General features: G+C 40.7%; 1 protein-coding gene across 5 annotated transcripts in view; it reads right to left on the bottom strand.

The window, feature by feature from the left end:
* Window positions 1-1,178: 1,178 nt before the first annotated feature.
* The window catches only part of LOC128753694 (amyloid beta precursor protein binding family B member 2-like), a 38,149-nt gene continuing 19,351 nt past the window's right edge, over window positions 1,179-19,976 (bottom strand). The window contains exons 1-15 of one of the 5 annotated variants that reach the window (XM_053855641.1): window positions 19,087-19,195; window positions 16,057-16,301; window positions 15,160-15,291; window positions 14,375-14,443; window positions 13,692-13,742; window positions 12,962-13,047; window positions 12,635-12,695; window positions 10,544-10,690; window positions 10,066-10,193; window positions 6,969-7,083; window positions 5,590-5,677; window positions 5,170-5,250; window positions 4,963-5,078; window positions 4,668-4,847; window positions 1,179-3,658 (exon numbers count right to left, since the gene is read on the bottom strand). In XM_053855641.1, the coding sequence (XP_053711616.1) occupies window positions 3,488-3,658; window positions 4,668-4,847; window positions 4,963-5,078; window positions 5,170-5,250; window positions 5,590-5,677; window positions 6,969-7,083; window positions 10,066-10,193; window positions 10,544-10,690; window positions 12,635-12,695; window positions 12,962-13,047; window positions 13,692-13,742; window positions 14,375-14,443; window positions 15,160-15,291; window positions 16,057-16,301; window positions 19,087-19,138 (1,722 nt within the window). In that variant the 5' untranslated portion in view covers window positions 19,139-19,195 and the 3' untranslated portion in view covers window positions 1,179-3,487. Of the gene's footprint in view, window positions 3,659-4,667; window positions 4,848-4,962; window positions 5,079-5,169; window positions 5,251-5,589; window positions 5,678-6,968; window positions 7,084-7,887; window positions 9,377-10,065; window positions 10,194-10,543; window positions 10,691-12,634; window positions 12,696-12,961; window positions 13,048-13,691; window positions 13,743-14,374; window positions 14,444-15,159; window positions 15,292-16,056; window positions 16,302-17,171; window positions 17,383-19,086; window positions 19,196-19,976 lie in introns of those variants that run through there. The other 4 variants (XM_053855642.1, XM_053855639.1, XM_053855640.1 and 1 more) reach the window with 4 other exon arrangements.

Raw genomic sequence — 19,976 nt, 5'->3', positions numbered from 1 at the left:
GGTGTTTTGTCTTTTTTTGTTTACATATTGAAAGGGCTCCAGTATGATATGTAGATGTAGGACAAGCAACTCATACACATGCCGGTTACACGCATGATTCTCATTTATTCTGAGGCAGTGCTGTCCGCACTGGAGGATGTTCACATGCATTTCCTATAACTGATCTTCTTACTGCGCCAGGCTCATTACATATATGTTATAAACTTTTGTTTCAATGTGAATGTCACCATGGCATGGTTTCCACTATCTTCAATGGGCGTGTGTGTGTTTGCTTTTATGTGGTCCAATTCTTATAAATATTGGTCAAGGTTAGCCATTCATTTAGGATGGTTAGGTTTAAGGGGAGAGGCTGGGGAAAGGGTTATGTCAATGAGAAACCTCACAATGTCACCACAAGGATGGAAATACAAACGTGTGTGTGTGTGTGTGTGTGGGCGTGACAGTCGGATGTCTTAATAATAAACAGTATTGTGTCCAGAGGTTCCAACCAAGCACATCACCCTGTTATGTCCAGTCACAATGGTTATGTTGTACTCATCAGCATATCCATAAACATTTATCAATATCCATTATCATCTATGGCCAGAATAAACTTTGATGAATTACATCTCTAGTTTTTTTCTGGCCACCATGAGCTCGTACGTGATAGTCAATAAGCACGGCACTGGCCTCCTCAGCCCCAACAACCACCTTCCTGCGCTTGCCCTTCGCACTATAGAACACTATAGAAAAAGAAAATCCGTTAGAAAAATCATTTTGTGGTGAAGTACTGAACAGCACTGACACATGACAACTGACAAGTAGCAATACAGTAAACCAAAAGAATCTAAGTGGTATAAATGCACAGGTGAATCAAAATTGCTGATCAAACTGAAATACAAATATTATTTTTTCTCTACAGTTTACCTCTATTTCTTGATTTATAAGTCAAGTGAATTATTGTTAAAAAAAAAAAAATATATATATATATATATATATATATATATATATATACACAGTGCCACCAATACAGATGTCAATCATCAGGCTTCATGAGACACATGTTGGACAGGAGTTTTCTTTTCCCCAATAATTATTAATAATTATACTTTTATATTAATTTCAAAAATTCTGTCAACTTCCAGGAAAAAAAGAGAGAGAGAGAAAAAGAAACTCAATTTGATATTATCCATTGCCGTTTATTCTCACGTTTGGCTACATTGAAAAGGTGTACAAATCAGTGAGCAGCAAACAGAAGCGACACATCCATCTCTTTGAAATGGAGATGTGTTATGTGAGTGTGTGAACTGGCGAAAGGGTCCACAGCTACTGTCCCCATCAGCGTCATCCTCATCCAAGCAGCTGTGGACTCTTGACATCAGCAGCTTCACCATGTGGAGTTAGAGCTTGTCCATTTCCTCTTTCTGCAGGTGTGTGTTTTGTTCATCGCTCCTCAGACTTTACTTGCCACAATGAAACAAAAAAAAACAACAACAACAAAAACTGTATATTCTGTTATAAAATAGAATAAATAAAATTAAAAATATTTCTGTTCCGCACACACAGATCTTTCAAATGTCTGTGGGCATGCAAGGCAACAAACAACGTCCCATTTAGTCCGATTAAAAGAATGCATAGATCATCGCTCAGTAATTGCTTGCTATTAACGCGTTCCAAAACTATGGAGATTTCCAATCAGCTCATTGCTCTCATATTCTTCTTATCTACAACAATTTATACATCAGTATTTTACACTTTGGCCATCAGGTAAAAAAAGGCATTTCATTACATGAAAAATAGAAAGGTAAAAAAATCTGAATTAAAGGATAGCTTATAACAAAGGTGGAAGCCAACTGTCACACACATGGATGCTATGTACACAAACGTGTGGTCTCACTTGCCACCACTAGAGGTCACACACAATCTTTGAATACAACTACCTTGAAAACTGACCACATATAGGATGTTTCCTTATGAATAACGGTAAGGATACATTTCTCGGTGTACAGTGACATCTAGTGGTTCTTTGCATTGACTGAAGAGAAATACTGCATCACAGTTTTTCTGAATTTAAGCTTTCTTGATTTTCCCAATCTGAACTGGAGGCATCTTGGACGGGTCCTCGATCCCAATACACGTCCCCGAAGAATTTAGATCACCAATAAACCTCTATGTTTCTGGACAGCGGGAGGAGAGCACACAGACTCCACAGAACAGATGCAGGTTTGTCCCATGTGTTCCCACGGGCAAGAAAAGGAAAGGTAAATGACTTGGAGACCAGTTTTTGAAACAGATGGTGCGTTACAGCGCTGACGGATATTGGTCATTTTGCATCGAGCTAACACATTATATGACATAAGGACAACAAAGCCAGGAAAAGCAGCATCACATTCTAGAAAGTGCGACTTGTCAGAGGGCACATGAACGCACCAAAAGGAAGTCACCAAGTCATGAACCATTTCCTTCACTCAAACAATGCTCAGCGTTAACTTCAGCTCATTCTGGTGAACATCTGCTCCCTCTGTTACGTCACATTGTTTCCCTCCGTCTTCTGAGAGCAGCTCAGCTAACTTCTAAAACATTGATTGTCATCTTTGAAAAAAATGGAATCTATGGCATAAAAATGGACGTCTTCTCTTTTCCAAATTAAGATTAATCATTGGCAAATTTCATTTTAGATTATTTTGACTGAAACCTGTTGATTCAGAAAAACAGAGGCGCTTGTCGAGCATGTCATGGTGTGATATAAATACTTAACTTCAGCTGTTCTGCTTTGTAACTTGAACCCAAACTTGATTACTGATGAAATAAAAGTCAATACAAGCATCAACAAAAGCAGCTGAAGCTCAGACCAACACAACCAGCTTCAGCTTTTGCTCCAGTTTGAGTCTCACATCCGTCAATACATGCAGATCCGGACTGAAAGTGACTTCTGGCTCTGGTCTTCGTTCATCCTTCCCTGACTTTCACACTATGGCTTTGCAAAAAAGGTGTTCCAACATTAACAGATTGCTGAGGTGATGCATTCACCCCTTCTTTGATCGATGTGGCTGGCAAGAGAAAAAAACTTTCCTCAACTCTCCAGTCTAAAAGCAGCATTAGTCTCTATATTGTTTCAGGAAAGTACATGCACGTCAGGAGACATAACTGGCAATGGTCTTTTATCATCCAGGCGACTCTGAGGAGACACAGGTGACGACAGCTAAAGTGTGAATGAGTGAGGTCATGCCAGCGGCACAAACACAATAAGAGCCCAAGTGTTTCCACAAATGTGCCGTTCAGCTTTGGCGCTCCTTCGGGCTCTGTCTATGTACAACAACCACCTTATGGCATTTCCCCCCGTTTTCTCCTTGGCTCTCCAGAAACTCATAGGTGTGTGAGGTAAGTCAATGTTCTTGCTCCAGAAAGCAAATAAAAACAAAACTCTGTTGCTGTGATTACATGTGCCTGTGTTAGCAACAGGTTCGGGCAGCAACGTGACAGGTTACCATGGTGACAGGGAGCTCATTTACTGCGGCAGCTCGGTCACGGGCCTCTTCTGTTTGAGGGTGTCGATGAGTGACAGGACGCCACGCTTCACACTGGTGGAGACTCGACGGGACACGGAATCACCAGGGGGAGACGAGCCGCAGGCTTTTTGGGAGAGTGGACGAGCAACCAAACACTTCTGGTACCGAAGCTGTGGGAGACAAAGACGACGGGAGGAGGCTGGTTAGACGATAACTGGGTGGTGAGACTTGACATTGTTGATCAATTTTACAGCTTGAGTGTGTATTTATCCACGTGCCCTGTTGGACATTATCATGATATAGCTTTCATAGCGATTGCACTGCTGGTAAGCTCACAGAATCTGAAGTTTATAACAGCTTCAAAGTATCCTTCATCACTGCTCCAAAGGGCCAAAAGTCCCATCAGTAATTCCAAAAGACCACAATCTGATCTGATGAAGTTCTGGTATCTGTTTCTACTAAACCAGCTCACTCAGTTGGAGTCCATTTGAAGAAAGACAAAAAACATTTCGGAGAAGAAACTGGTGTTCAGGACATTTTTGTGGCTTTCTCGAAAGATGTCTCGCGACGACAGCAGAGAGCAAGAACGTGATTGGAGCAGGTGTCGCCCAGTAAACTCCATCTGTCCAGACCTGAAACTCATCAACAAGCAAGGACAATCCCTTCAACCAGAGCAAACACACTGTCACCGTCTGTCGCTAGAACAGCCTCATTTAAAAAAGGCGTTTTGAATGTTTGTTGACTTCAATTAGAAATCAGGGACTGGTGCACGCTGCAGTGCTGTGACTAAGTGGAAGGCCAGCTGGTCGTGTTCACGCTACACCTAACATTTGCTTGCTGTGTTTGTCTCACACACAGTTTAAAAAACGAGTGCTGACTGGATTTGAGAGTAAATGAGCAGGAAGAGAGCCATTGAAACTGTATGTATTCATGCACCACTTTGCAAGCAGGTCGGGGGCTACATAGTTTACATTCTGTACAACGTATGGATGGATGTCTGACTGAATTAAACCAGTTGGGATATGTTTACAACTTCAGTTGTGTTTTGAATTCTGTTTTGTTTGAAACAATAAACAATCTTTAAGCCATTTTTCTAATTTGTTGTAATTTTACACTAATGATGTTACATACTACTGATGTAAGAGAAAACCGAATCTTTCCTGGACGGTCTAAACTCACCATACAGGCTGCCTGTACAGCCTCCGACACACTCCCGGCGTTGGGCTCACACCAGAAGACGTGACAGTCGAAGCGATGACTGCCGGCATCCATAATGAAAGCAAATGTGTGCACATCATGTCCCACTCCCATGAAGGACAGGAATCGCACGCGACACTCCACCAGCACCTCCTCTTCGGCCTGGTCAACCGCATGAACACAATGTATTGATAAAATAAAACGTTTCAATGTAACCACCAAAAGTCATGACTGAAATGAGTAAGCATCAGTTTAGAAGTCAACATGATGATCAGACCTGCTCCTTGCTGATGGTGACTGTTGCGTCTGCAACATTCAGGGCTACTGGGGTCCATTCATCTCTGCTGGAGGAACTTCTCAGACTGTCAATGGCTCCATTCAGGATGTCCATGCCTGTAATTTAAGGTATACATTGTATTACATTCAACAAATCAAAATAGTACAATGTGTTGAGGTTTTCGTTGTCGTTGGAGACAAAACAAACCAATAGGTCTGGCCACTGGCAGCATCCCCAGATAGAGAACCTGGAACTTCTGAACCAGCTCAGTCTTTGGTGTCGGGAATTCTGCAAAACAAAAGCCCAAGAATCTCTCCATTTTTACCGATTTAAATAAACCATTCCTATAAGGAGATGTGATTCACTGAGAGGCGAAACCTCTTCAACCATCATCAGCCAACCATCTTCTTCGGCCAGGTTACGAGGGGCTGACTGAAAACAGGTCAGCTGCTTTATTGTCTTTTGTCAAGAGATTCATGGTGTGTGCCTCTACAAAACAAGGCCAGGAAAATACTCGACTTGTGGAGTTTAAAGGTGGTTGGTTTGAAGGTGAGTGGACGTCTGTGTTCCAACTGTGTATCTGAATGACTTCTTTGACAACAACAAACCCCAGGCGTTGACTCCTACCTTGTAAAGGAAGATCAAGTCCTGCCTGGATTCTATCTTGAAGGGATCCACCCGCCATGGCTTTGGCATTCTTCCGCTCTGTCATGATCTGGTGGGAGGGGAGAGAGAGAGGGACGTGACTGAGTAACAACAAATACACAACTATAACATGACTTCTTCAGCTTATTTGCATGATGGGAAGTAAGACAGACCACCAAAAAATGCACAGTATTTATTGCAAGTCAAAACATGTCGACGGAAGTCGCAAAAACTGCCTTTTTGCTGTTGTTCCATAAATTCAGTCATGATGATCATGTCGATATATTTCTCCGGCCTGTTCGTGCTTGGAGTAATTGGGAGTCCCATTTTCCTGGAGCCCACATGATTAAAAAATAAATACAATTGTTTATGAAAGACACAAAGCTGTTCAATTCAGTGTTTTGCACTCAAATTAGTGAAAGAAGAAACTATCATTTTTATCTTTAATATTTGAATTGCGTTCCCCAAACAAGCCGTCCACCTAAAGTGATCATTAAAATGTAATGAAACTAACTCCAAGTCACACTTCACTGGGCAGTAGGGATGCACCGAACATTCGATGGCCAAATACTGGTAAAATAAGCAACAGCTTCGACTTTGGAGGCGAAGAGTCATTTTGTTTCTAGTCGACATGTTTTGGGTTTTTTTGGGTTTTTTTTTTAAATCCAAAAATGCGCTGCTGAGGTGAAACAAACTCGGCCGGTCTGCTGAAGAAATTCTAGCAACCCACTCCCCGATTCTCAACGCGCCAAGGCTTCCCGGCAGCTGACAGGAGCAGTTCAACACAAATCTAAATGATTTTGACTTTATGACCCATGGATCACGTTTCCTCTTCATTTGATCATTCCGACCATCGTCGGCCTGTGTGTGATCCAAAGTCTGCATGCAGGGTTGGAGAGCAAAAATAGAGCGTTCAACCAAACTATCTAGAGCTTTGTGTTTACCTTATCAGCCCATTATATGATGGGAAATTGTGTTCTGTTTTTTAAATTATCATTATTATTTGAACAGCAAAATTTCAAACAAAAAAGGGAAAAATAATATAAAATCATCAAAAAAACTTTCTTTGACAAACATATTTTCTAAATATGTTTATGAAACATTGTAAAAAAAAAATGGTAAAACTATATCGTGTATCGTGTATTATTCTGTATTTGGCCAAGCACTTCAATTTTTATTTGGTTTCAGCTTCGGTCTCAAATGTCTATTTTGGTGCATCCCCACTAGGCAGTACAATATTTATTCCATGAAATATCAATACATGTGGGCCCCATTGTTTTTTTCCTCCACTTTTTTCTCTTCCACTGCAGGGATGGAACCATTCACTACTACTACCGTTGCGTCTACTCCTCTGAACTTACCCGGGAGCAGATCTCATGCAGGCTGGTGGCAATGGCTTTGGCCGGTGTGTCACAGCGAAACACGTGACATTTCAGAATCCTTGTGTTTTTGTCCCGTGCCACGTACGCAAAGTCTCTGAGCAGAAGATAAACAAATGAAGTGAATGAAGTGACACATCAAATATGAACGCGGTCTGTGTAGAAAGCTACAGGTCCATAATATGAACACAGGGCCGCTCCCACAGACAAACGCACACGTTCGTCATCATACAAGCCCAGAGACCAATAAGGCAGCATGACGCAAATGAGAGTCACAACACCCCCCCGCAAAGAAACTCATCTAAAAACTGTTGAAGAGAAGAGTTAAATAGAAAATTCAAAAAAGGGAATGAAGAAAGTCAGGAATGTAGACATGAAGATGTATCTGCACAAAATGAATAAAAAAAACAGAAACAGACAATTTAAGTCTGAAAATGAAAGTGCAGAAACCCAAACTTAATAACATTCTTCAAGCTATGTATCAGGTGGACCACGGAATGCAAAAGGAAATATGGGCCTGGGAGCAAACAAGACTTCAATGACGTTCCTCGAGGGATCTCAACTCATAAAACTGTGTGTGTGTGTGTGTGTGTGTGTGTGTGTGTGTGTGTGTGTGTGTGTGTGTGTGTGTGTGTGTGTGTGTGTGTGTGTGTGTGTGTGTGTGTGTGTGTGTGTGTGTGTGTGTGTGTGTGTGTGTGTGTGTGTGAACTTAAACACGAGCAGACAAAGGGGGTCACCTTCATTTCCTTGATTTGTGTGTAATGTGGACGATATAAATCAACATTCACTTTCAAGACAATCTACAACATGAGATGTAGATGGAAATCAAACAAGAATGATGACAATAATGGAGAGATAATGTTGCAAGGTCAAGAGATGAGACGAGTAGGAATGCAGTTACCTCTCCCTGGGTCCACGGAAGCCAAGCAAAAGACAGAAGATTAGTCAACAAAAGAAGAACAATGTCATAACCCGCTGCTTGGCACATGAGCCACCTTAAAGACTAATACGTGAAAATAGCACAAATGGATGAAGGGAAGGAAAGGAAGTCTCTGTGGGGAGAAATTGGCTACAACCAGCTGGAGACGGCTTGCTTTTTTCAAAGGGGGGTTTCTATTTAGATCCAGCTAAATGGCGTACAGACTGTGCCAGTGAAATACGGGGAGTGAAAATTGGAACGGGAGCAGCTCACACCGAAGATAGAAGCTGAAAGGCAATGGGAAGTATAAAACACTCAGAAGAGATAACAGGGAGACGTGGTGAGAGAGAAAGATAGAGGGAGCAGGGGAAAATTGTGTGATTTTATCAGAATTAAATGTCAAGATAGTTGTGTGTCGTCTGAGTGGTGATCCGGTGTCTCACTGGGCAGCATTTACATATCCCCAATATAATTCAGCATCCCATTACATGCACGTGAAGTTGTTAATTATATCAAACTAATAATTATTTACTATTCTCATATGTCAAATAACAATATAGAGAGCACAATGGAACACACTGTCACACAAACCCAGGCAGCCAGAGTGTTGGCATGATTTTGATTCACCATGTTAAGCTTTAAAGGACAGGGTGTTGAGTTGTGTTTTGAATATCAACTGCCTGGTCCAGTTTGTCAAGGTACCAGTTTTAGAGGCAGTGGACAACAGCAGACAAGGTCGAGGACTTTAATAAACAGCAGATAATTGGACAACAAGTTCACATTTTGTGATGTCAAACTAGGAAGTTAACCTCAACAGAAGCATGGAAACCCACTACAGCAACTAAAGAATGAGTCGAATCTATCAGCTGAAACACAATATTGTTGGGGTTCTTTTAACATAAAATTGTGATATTACAGTATATTGTGGTACCCCAAAACAGATTTTTTTTTTGCACCATTAAAACATGCAAATGAAGTGAACGATAGGTTTAAGATAGATTTTAAATAATAATAATTTTATTTTGAGTAAGCTCATTCAAATTCACAAGCTATTAATTGGATTATTAAAATTTATTTTGAATGGAAATCAGCAATGTCTGGTATCATGGTAGGCGGTACCATTGGAATACATGTACACACTTGTTATGTGGGCCGCAACTGGAACTCAAACAAGTTGGTAGTTGGCAGAGTACTTTATAATATTAATTTAATTTATAATAAAGATACGGACGGTTAAAACAGGATGGATGCAGTGAAGAGGTAATGATTGCATCTCTGCCTTTAGTTTTGTTACTATTTGAGAAAAACTGGAAAAAGCATACTCACAGTCGAGGAAAGCCTGTTCACATAAAACGGCGCTACTATGTGTTTCGATGAAAAAAGCCACTGGCAACCGCTTGCTCCTCAACCTGTCTGCTCCACACCCTGAGAGTATGAGCCAGTCTTCCCCTCCTAGAGCTTTACTGCCCCTTTTTCTCCTCCTGCCAACCCTTTCCCTCCCCTCCCCAAACAGTCTATCCTCCTCCTCCTCCCTCGACTGCAGTCAAGATTGCTGTGATGGTTGAACCAAAAAGAAACTAAACTAACTAAAACTACACACCTGAGCTCGAATCCAATCTCTACACAAATTTAATTTCTGGTTGAAGATGTGTTCTATTCTGCAAAACACCACATCCATCCACAAGAAGAATCCGCAATTCGGCAGTAGTGGAGGGACGTGCCCCCTTCTGGCTGGCCAGAGACTCCCTGAGGCGCATGCTCTCTTGGTTACTCATTAAATTAAAGAAAGGACAGCATTGAACAACATGATATGTATATCTGCTATTCCCGATGCTAATGTGGAAGTGTTAGCATAGGTGGCAATGGAATTCATTTTCCCATTTGTGGCAATGAATGAATTTACCATTAGCATACTGTCAGCATCATCATTTATCAACTGCGCTCCTGCACACCCCCCCAAACACCATGGACAAGTGTCCAAGTGCCAACATGACATTGATATGTCTAATTAAGTGCTTTTGAGCAATTTTCACAGTTGATACATGCAAAAATGATCTGTCATCACTGTTACTTCACTGTGCCTCACCTAGACAGCATATTTCTGGCTGCTAACAAAAACTAACCTGTTCATTTTTAAAAACAAAAGCAGCTGTAGCCAACCTTCCATTGTCCCGGCCGACGCCCCAGACACGGATGCTGGCAATAGGTTGAGAGTGAAGAACACTGCGGTCCATTGGGTCCACGAGATTTAACATATTATTCTCCAGCAGCAGGAACATGTCCTTCCCCTTGAACAGAAAAACAAATCCATCAATGAAGTGAGGAAACCAAAATACCATGGCTCTTAACAATCACCCCCTGAGTTTGTTTGCACAAGACTGACTGACAGCTATTAAATAAATGATCACTTGAGTGGGCGAGCTCTCTGTGTTTTGTCTCTTCAAATCACGCACTTCTCCAAACACGGGGGCAGGGACAGTATGTCACCACTTTGCCCTCTACTTTCTGCTAAGATACAGTTTTGTACTGCTCCTATTTAGCTTTATACCATGGCTTCACCGGCCCTCAGTTTATTACAGTTGTCTGTTAGTTCTTCTTATAATACTGTGTGAAGAATGACGAGCGCTCTCTCAGTCACCTCTCCCCAGATGCCGACTGTGTCCCGAATGTCATTCTTGCAGTAGGACAGCTGTCGAATGCAGTTGTTAACGGCAACGCTGCTCTTGCCCGGGGCCAGGTCCTCCTCTGCCATCTCCACCCATCCCAGAGACCTGACTGCAAAACACTACACATGCACATAACACCATGAAATAATGAGTAAAAACATATAAGACAACGTTAATTCAGGCAGTTTTACCTGGACTGTGCTTATGGTACTCACCTACAGTAGTACAAGTGTGTGTATACTGTAGCTCTACAGATTGATTTGTGAAAGAACAAGTGAACTTGTTAAAAATAAAATAATATAAACAACAGCATGACCAGAGAGACAAAGGTTCATAGAATGAACAGGTCAAGTATCAACAGGACACTCAGTTATTTTGACATTTGACATGTACAACAATTCAGATTAATCAATTTGGGGCCCCGTGTCATTGTGCAGTAGTACAGTATTTGGGGAGATAAGTGTACTGCTCTACTTCACCACAGGGAGGCACTACAGATTAAGTGTACAGTTGGAGAGCAGCTTAATTCCAGGTCAACAAAAACATGCCGAAGTCCTATTTGTTTTTGTTAAATTTAATAAAGTTTTGCTTGTATGCAGAAGTTGAGAAAATGTCAATGAAAGTGATCAGGGTCTGTGATATCATGTGACAATTTTCAATGACTAACATTGAACAAACATCTCAGCGTATGACTGTTAAAGGTGACATTCATTAAAAAGACCATTGTCATGAAACATGAAGTGAGTATTATGACGTCTTCATGGTCTTTCAATGTAAAAAGAGCATGTCTGGTGGAGAATTTTTAAAATACAAACATTTAAAATTAGATCTTGTTGCGTAGCTCTATTAGTGAGATTTGCCTTTAGGAAAAAAATATTCTGCTTTTTGACTTGTCTGTTTAGATGAACCGATGATGCCTGTTCTCATAACTTACATTGTTTAAAAAATGGCACACATCCTGTGAGAATGAATCAAACAAACAGCATCACAACATTAAAGCCTACATTTTTCATGTATAGTTGTTGTGAGTTAGCATTCACAGAAAACGGAAACAGGAAACCAGAAAGACAGCAGTTGACATCACTAAAATCCTTATGGCAGGCATCTCAAGCAGGTAAGTTCCGGCACAATTTGAAGAGACTGGTATGACGTTTTTGGAAGACAGATCAGGGCTGTTAAGATTAACTTTAAAATGTCACCGTAAACCGAATGGCACGCTTGCTAGCTTTTCCTCCTCGACGACAGAGCTCTGTGCAGTCATTCTGAGGTGACATTTACCACCCCATAAACACTTTTGCAATGTAAGGGGAACATAGAGTGGCCATCTAAATTCTCAATATATCCAGTTAAATAGCAAACTTGTGATATCTTACATTTTTGTAAGAGGACAATTTTGAATCTTTTTTAAATAAAATTTTGGTCACAATAAGAGGGAAAATATTACTGGGAATGACTTTATTCCAGTGGTAGGATATATATATATAGCTGTTGGTTGAGAAATCCAAGGCACAAGACGACCCGGTTTATAATATTTCAGTTTTAGAACAACAAAATTTTCTTCTGGCTAATTAATAATAAAACAGTTTCGGGTTCAATTCCCGACTCGGACCGGTGGCCTTTGCTGCATTTGGATGTTCTCACTGAGGGCCCGTGGGTTTCTCCGGGTTTCATCCCACAGCCCAAAGACATGCTCTCTAGGTTAATTGGACACTCTAAAATGGCCACTAGGTGTGTGTGTGTGTGTGTGTGTGTGTGTGTGTGTGTGTGAGAGTGAGTGAGTGTGTGTGTGAGAGTGAGTGAGTGTGTGAGTGAGTGGTGTGTGAGTGAATGGTGTGTGAGTGAATGGTGTGTGCACCCTGCAATGGACTAGTGACCTGTTCAGGGTGTATTCCTGCCTCTCGACCAATGACTGCTGGGATAGGCTCCAGTCCTGAACGGGACTAAGCGGTGGTTAATTGACGATAAACATATGTATATTTTCTATAAGGTTGAGCCTTGCTCATCCCCGTTCATTCCGAGGTAAGTTAGAAGTCATTTTAATGTTGTGTTCAATGCCATGTTACCTTAACTTCTGGGTCCCTCTTTACACTGGCAGATTCTTCATCATCCTCGGCTGGACGGTTCCTGGGAGATTCAGACACACAATATAGTGAATTAGTCTGGATTTATGTCCCGTCACTGTGGCTGTTTCAGCTGCATTATTTTGATGAGATAACAATGACTGTGTCCTGTTAGTACAGAGCGCTCATCAAGGAACAAGCAGTCATTTCCTAATTGTAATTGAGTTCCTCTTCTGATCCGATTTCGTTGGAGCACAGTTTTGGCGAAGAACCAGACCACACGTGATGAAGCAGCAGAATAATAGTGGTGTCTTCTGTGTGTGTTCGTACCTCAACTTCAATGAAGCATAGCGCAGGGTAGCACCCTCAAACTCCTTCAGACTGGGGTCAGGGTTCACAGTGGCTGCCTGCAGGTCCTTTTCCGCAGACATGACAAAGTCAGATCGAGTAGGAGACGAAAAACACAAGATAAGAAGAACATAAAAGATGACATCTTACGGCATGAGCACTATATCAATGGTCTTAATCACAACTATTTAATAGTTACAGGTCACTATACATTTGTATATGGATAGGCTCGCTTTTATCCTAATCAATACTAAACAAAAGAACCTCATTCTCCTGTGCAGTTTTATGTAACATTTTTTGCAGACCACGTGAGAAAGGAGGAAGAGGATGTTAGGAAAACCACGGCGAATATTACAAATGCAGAGCTGCATGCGTCTAAATAGAAAGAGAGCACAATGGTTGTAGGAATGGCTTTGGTGTTAACCAGAGCAGCATGTGCTGAAAGACAGCATGAGAGTTTACATGTGCAAACACAATCCATCTGAACCAGCAGGAAGAGGAAATGAGGATGAATAAATCACCTAAGTACAGACACAAATCTGAGTGTGTTGCTTCAGCCAAATAACAGGCAAGACAAAGTGATGCGGTTGCTGCGGTAAGTTTCACTTTGAAGCATCATCCACACATGCATTTGCCCAGACAGGTGCTGTCTTCTTGCATGTAACGCAAAATAAATGCGGATGAAGTTAGACCATAGACATGTTATACTTGCCTTCCACATTTCACTATCAATCTTTCCGCCAAAATCACTCCACATCTGTTTCTATACACAGAGTTTAAAAACAAATATTCACACATAGTTGTGGGTCAAGGGTAAGAGAGGAGCAAAAGGGAGAAAAAAAGAAAGAAAAAAAACTTGTTAATTAACTAGAAGCCCACACACTAGTGCCTGTTGCAATGTGGAGCAAACATTCAAGGCTCCAATTGAATCAGACACCTCTCTAGTGAGAAATAAACAATTCTCAGATTAGTTTACAAAACAAAATACCATTAAAAAAAAAAATACAGTTATGAAAAGAAATCTAAAGACCAAAGTCCTTTAGTTTGAGTTCTGTACAGTATTGAGAAAACTACTTAGATATAATATCTAGAAAAACAAAAAACAACGGATGAAATGTAAAAAAAAGCAAGACTGAAGATTTACTGATGAGCAAAATCGGTCAATCAACAAAGGAAGTAAACATGACTTCCCCTGACATTACCCATGATGTTCACAGTTAAAATTGGTTTAACAATTGACCTAAATGAAATTCAGTTAGACATGCGTGTAGAACACACACAGCCTATTCACACACACACACACACACACACACACATACATACATACACACACACACACACACACACAAAAGAGCTGCAGGAAAGAGGGTGGAGAGCTGGTGTCTCATATCCCACCTTGTCCTCATCTTCCTGCTGTGGCCGACATTCTTGATCCGACATTCCCAGCAGTGACGTGGACCGGGGCTACAGGGTAAATATAAATAAATATGAGCATCACATCATAGCAATGTCACTGCAGCTTTTGCGCAACACAATATGGCGTTCGTCGTGGAAGTGGTGGCTACGTACTAACCACAAGGTGTTCATTTGATCTGCCTCAATCAATTAACACAGTGCCATTGCTGAGTGTATTGAGTTTATTGCTGTACACACACACACACAACTCCTCAGGCGCAGAATGCATTGCACCCCACGAATTAACACAATTAAAAAAATATGTGCTATATATGTCTGTACTTCATCAGCATTAACATTATCATTTGACACCCCTATCGGAAACTGGATCTGTTTTTGCTATTTTAGTTTACTGTGGCTCCTGTCCATCCTCCCAATCGTGCCTGACATGCCCAGTGCATTATGGACATTTATACTTCATGCTTTTTGCTATTTAGGACAACTCACAAAAATCACTTTTTCTATCTGTAGCACCTTTTGTAGAGTTACAATGGGCCACGTACCATTATGTCTCCCTGTCGGACGTCCTAATTTATGCACCTGGGTTCCCATTACATTTGATCTACATTGCAACTTTGTCAGGCCGGACAATACAAATGTAGAGGACAAAAACAAGTACATTGAAAAGGCTGCACATACTGCACATTTGAATGCCAATAATTGTGTTAGATACCAAAATCTTAAGGTAGAAAATATCGTGTGACCCCATGAGAGTTAATACTTACGAAGTAGCAACTGTTGACAAATCCACATGTTGGGAGAGTGGGCTCATGAGCAGAAAGAGGCTCCACTGAGCTATCCGAGGTGGTACTGGCTGATCTGGAAGAGGCCCTGTAGAAGATGTCTGCCTGACAGGACTGAGAGAACAGTCGAGTTCAGAGTAGTTAGCTTTCACCTTTTGTCAAAGCTATGGTCATCACACAAGCACTTTCTGATTTGTTATTGATCTGGCTGCAAATGAAAAAAATGTTGTATTGTACATTCAAAAGGGGATTTGAGGGGTAGGTAAGAACAAGAATGCAATTATAATAGAAAGTTTGAGAGGAGAGGCAACCACATAACCTGAACAGAGTACAATAATAAAACAAAGAAGAAGAAGCTACAGTATGAAAAAAGAAAATGAACAAAAATGTTATTAGATTACATTATTACTTTTAATAGTGTGAACAGAGATATCAACCAAACAGATTAAAGAACAGTATCACACCGTTTACTCGCATGGGTTTGACTTAAAATTTCTGATTTATTGCACATTGGTGGCTTCAGGGTGTGCACAAGTGGCACCATAAAATTCCTGTTTTATCTGATCCATATTCTATTATTTTACACTGTCCGATTCCACTGTGGGATCTTAACTTAGTTTGGAGTGGACACAGTCCATATGGAATAGTGATTTGGAAATGAGCAACCTTCCAATTCTAGAAAATGTTTGCCACTACAATTGGCTAAACACTAAACCTTTTTTCTCTTACTCTCGATCAACAATTTTGCTTCTTGACTTATTAGTTGTTTGTTGTTAAAGCAGGTTTTTTTCTGATCTCAAGTCATTAATCACAGACAAAGACAGATAAAATAATACATGTGTTATTTTGTCACTATACTAGCAATAGCAGGTCACAAACCTCGTGGTCAGGGGTGGGTGAGGGGCTGAGTGAGCTCAGGGAGTGTTTACGTGGTGTTGAGCTTGTGTGGTCACCAAGAGCCTGGGGGTCAATCTGGCCGGGGGCTACAGGGTGACTGTCCGGCCTTTCCCACTGAGTGGTTCCAGTAGGAATGTGCCAGTAATAAATCCCAGCCATGTCTGTGATTTTCTTCCATCCTGGAGGAAGGTCAGGGTCGGTCTGGAATGACTGCTCATTCCAGATATCTGCAAGGAGGAAGAGACAATATTTTCATAAAGTCTTTCAATAGAAAGAGTCACATTCTTGTAAAAACATCAAATATAAGACTACCAAAAATTAAATGACACACTGCAGAAAAGAGCTTTAAGACGGTAGATGGTGGATGACAGAACTGAAATCAGGCCAAGCTTGCAGAGAGACAAATATGGTCATGTTTGGAGCGTTAAATGGGCCTTAAATGAGCTTGATACCATGAGTCTGTCCTGCAACCTTCATAGAAGACAGAAGACAGAAGACAGAGCGAATGAGTAGGGGAAGTAGCTGTTGCATACAGGTCTTAGTTGAAGTTCAGTTATTCATAGTGTTTTATTTCTCCTTTGTTAACTCGAATCCATTATTATTTCATTTTTTTGACAATATTGTGATGATATTAATTACTTAAATTACATTTAATTATTAATAATTGTGACATTTTTTTAGCCACAATAATCGTGAAGAGTAAACAGGATATGGTGACAGCCCTAGTGAGAATAAACAACATATATCAGTTGATTGTTTCTCACAGTAGTTGCTGTTTTTCACTTGAAGCCTCAAAACATCTGAAAAGGATGCATTCAAAAACAATCAGAGGTTTATTTTAAAATGATTGTCAATATCATTATATTTGTATTAAAATGTTATATTTTGTTTTTAATTGTAGTTGTTTATGTATTTAGTGTTGTTGTTTGCACAACAACATAACACTAAACACTGTACTGACTACATACAGTATGTCTTGTTGACTTATTAGAGAAACACGGCAGGAACAAAACCAACAACGCTACAAAAACAGATAGCTGCTATCTTTATTTATTTGACAGTGACATATCACCTCAGTAACCAGCACAGACACTTACAGAAGCACTCCAGGAATGGAGCCACAACTCTAGTCGACACATCCTGCCTTACAACGTACTAAATGTCACCTTATCTGTAGCTGGCCGCTGATATTAACTCACTCCAACCTGGTGATGGAATTTATTCCGTTAACAAAGTAAACCAATTACAGAATTAAGTCCATCACTTCTTTGCATTTTTAACAAACAGTTCTGACTCAGAACTTGGGTCTTTGACTTAAGGGAAATTGTATTTTTCCTGGTTGCCTTACTTTGAAATGTGACTATGATTGATCATTTATGTGAGTCAATAGAACATTGTATTTAAGTCAAGAAGGTTTTACATATGGTTACAGTAGCAAGGTTGAAACATCCTGGCCTGCTTGAAGGAAGGATAGAGTGTGAGATCGGACGGAATATAGTGTAGCATGAAGTACAATGCCATGGTAAAGAGCTGAACAAGAAGTCAACATTTTTTATTTAACAGTCAAGCCACCTTCCTACCGTAACTTGAGCACAATTGCAATGAATAGTTATCAAGAATAATATTGCAAATAGAACCCGCACAAATAACTTTTCAATCTAGGCTGGCTGGACTCCTCTTTAGAAATAGGGCCATCTGGGAGAGACTCAAAGTACAACAGCATCTTCTCCATATCAGCAGAAGAGATGTGAGGTGATGTGGGCAATATTCACCCGTGTTCCAACGTGTATTGGTTGGTCAGGGAAAGCCTCACCAGTGTCTTGGGACAAGGAAGTCCGGGCCTCTTCATTTGACTGCTGCCCCCATGACCCAACCATAAGATAAGTTGGATGTCTACATTTATCTATTAGCTTTTCTGTGTACTTCAACCATTATAGGAGTTTGTTACTACATTGACGACAGAGAGGAAATGAAATTGTGCTGATGATTGTAAAATGTAAGTGTAGAAAACTTTAGGATGGACACAAGAAATGTTGGTGCACTTGAGTTTGCTCATCGGTAGAGCACTTCCACCCTCATGTCACACTTATGAGAACAGACTCAACTAAAATGTGATTGTTCTGGGATCAAATATTAAAATGCTGAAAATGACTAACACCTCAACTTAATTAAATATATTCTTATCAAATTATTTTTATGACTATAGATCAATATTTAAACATTTTAAACAAATTCTGAGTTTGATAATTTTTCATCCTTCTTGATACTTTTGTGAAAAGTAGTATGGCGTCTAGTGAATGTTTTCATTTATCATTTTGGTGTCAGTTATCATTTTGTGAGTGACATCACCGCAAAGCTCAGTAATCGGCAAATCGGTGGCTCTTTGCCACCATGAGGATGAGTCAGTTTGGATACAGACATGAATTAACGTCCGTAATATCTGATGATGCATTGATGATGCTACTGACACGGGGCTTTTAAATTATTCTTGCCATGTTCCTGGGAGGCATTGAGAAGAAATAGGTCAGAGGCAGCCAAAAAAACTACAAGACTCTTTGCTCTTCTCTTGTGCAGCGAGAGGGAAAGATGGTGACTCACCGAATGGGCTCAGGTATCAAATAAATCACAACAAATAAATAAAATACACTACCAGGAAGAGGAATCGAGATATTGGAAGTGGCATCAGGGGTAGCAATGTGGCTTAAAATTAGCTGTGTATGGGTTTGAGTGCGGAATTAAAAGCATGCAGCAAGACACTCTGGAGAAATGAGGCACCAGAGTGCCGTAGCTGTTAGCCCGAGTTAGCATGCAGTTCAGTACGAGACTATACTTTACAGAGGGGGAGGGGAGAAAAGAGAGCACTGACTGCAAAACACACACATTTTCCTGAACAGGACGACAGCACAAGAGATGACTAACATACCTGCTCACTCATGAAAACAAGTACTGCATGCAACCAAACCACGTCTCACACAGAGGATGAGATCTGACAGTCTTAAGACATACACCTACCCTCATAATTGACAATCACAATGGCCAGCATGTAGTCTTTCCCCAGCATCATAGTTAACTAGCTGCCTCTCATGCAGCACCATCAAGTGCTGTTACCAAAAAACAGACCCCGGGCAGAGAGAGCGAGAGGGGAGCCGGACGACAGAAGCGAAACAGAGGGGGTGAGGTGAAAAACAGCGACGAGTACAGAAGATGGAAAGTTGAGTGCATAATATCAAAGGGTGAAATCACACAGAGACGGAATGAAAAGAAAGAAAGTTGATGGATAGACACTCGGTTAAGTTTGCTTTAGGGTCTCCACCCACAGCAAAACCAAGCATATGGAATATTAAAGACTGAATCCATTCTTCCGTTCAACGTCATATATAAATCGTCACAGGCATATGGTACTCTTCATCAATCTTCCTCAACTTTCCATCTCCCCTTAGGCCTGTCTCAGGTTACCTACTGATCATCTTTCCCTCCACATCATGTGCAAAGAGTTTCCATGACATATTCTGTAACACTATAGAAGCTGCAACCTGACAAATGAAATAAATGCCTACCATATGTTCTCCCACAAGTTTTACGAGGAATGTAACCCACACACAATTGTGTTTGTGCCCTGGCATGTATTTGTTTTCACCTCCCAGTGTGAAATCAGTCCCATACTGGCCCTCAAACCCACAACATCAGCTGAGGAATCTGCCACACACCTGGGAAAACAGCCTAGTCAAATGGAAAGAAAAGGGAGAACACCACGGACAACCGAGCGCACAACTTTAACTGATAAGAAAACTTGATGACATTGCTAAATTGCTGTGTTTTCAATTGTAATGGAGTTGTTTTACCATTGTGCTACTTGCCACTTACAGCGCAATCTATTTATTTTGTCTTGAGAATTTCCAAGT

This window comes from Synchiropus splendidus, chromosome 2, assembly GCF_027744825.2.
Source record: "Synchiropus splendidus isolate RoL2022-P1 chromosome 2, RoL_Sspl_1.0, whole genome shotgun sequence".
NCBI classification, from domain to species: Eukaryota; Metazoa; Chordata; class Actinopteri; order Syngnathiformes; family Callionymidae; genus Synchiropus; species Synchiropus splendidus.
This window is presented reverse-complemented; position numbering and strand designations above follow the sequence as displayed.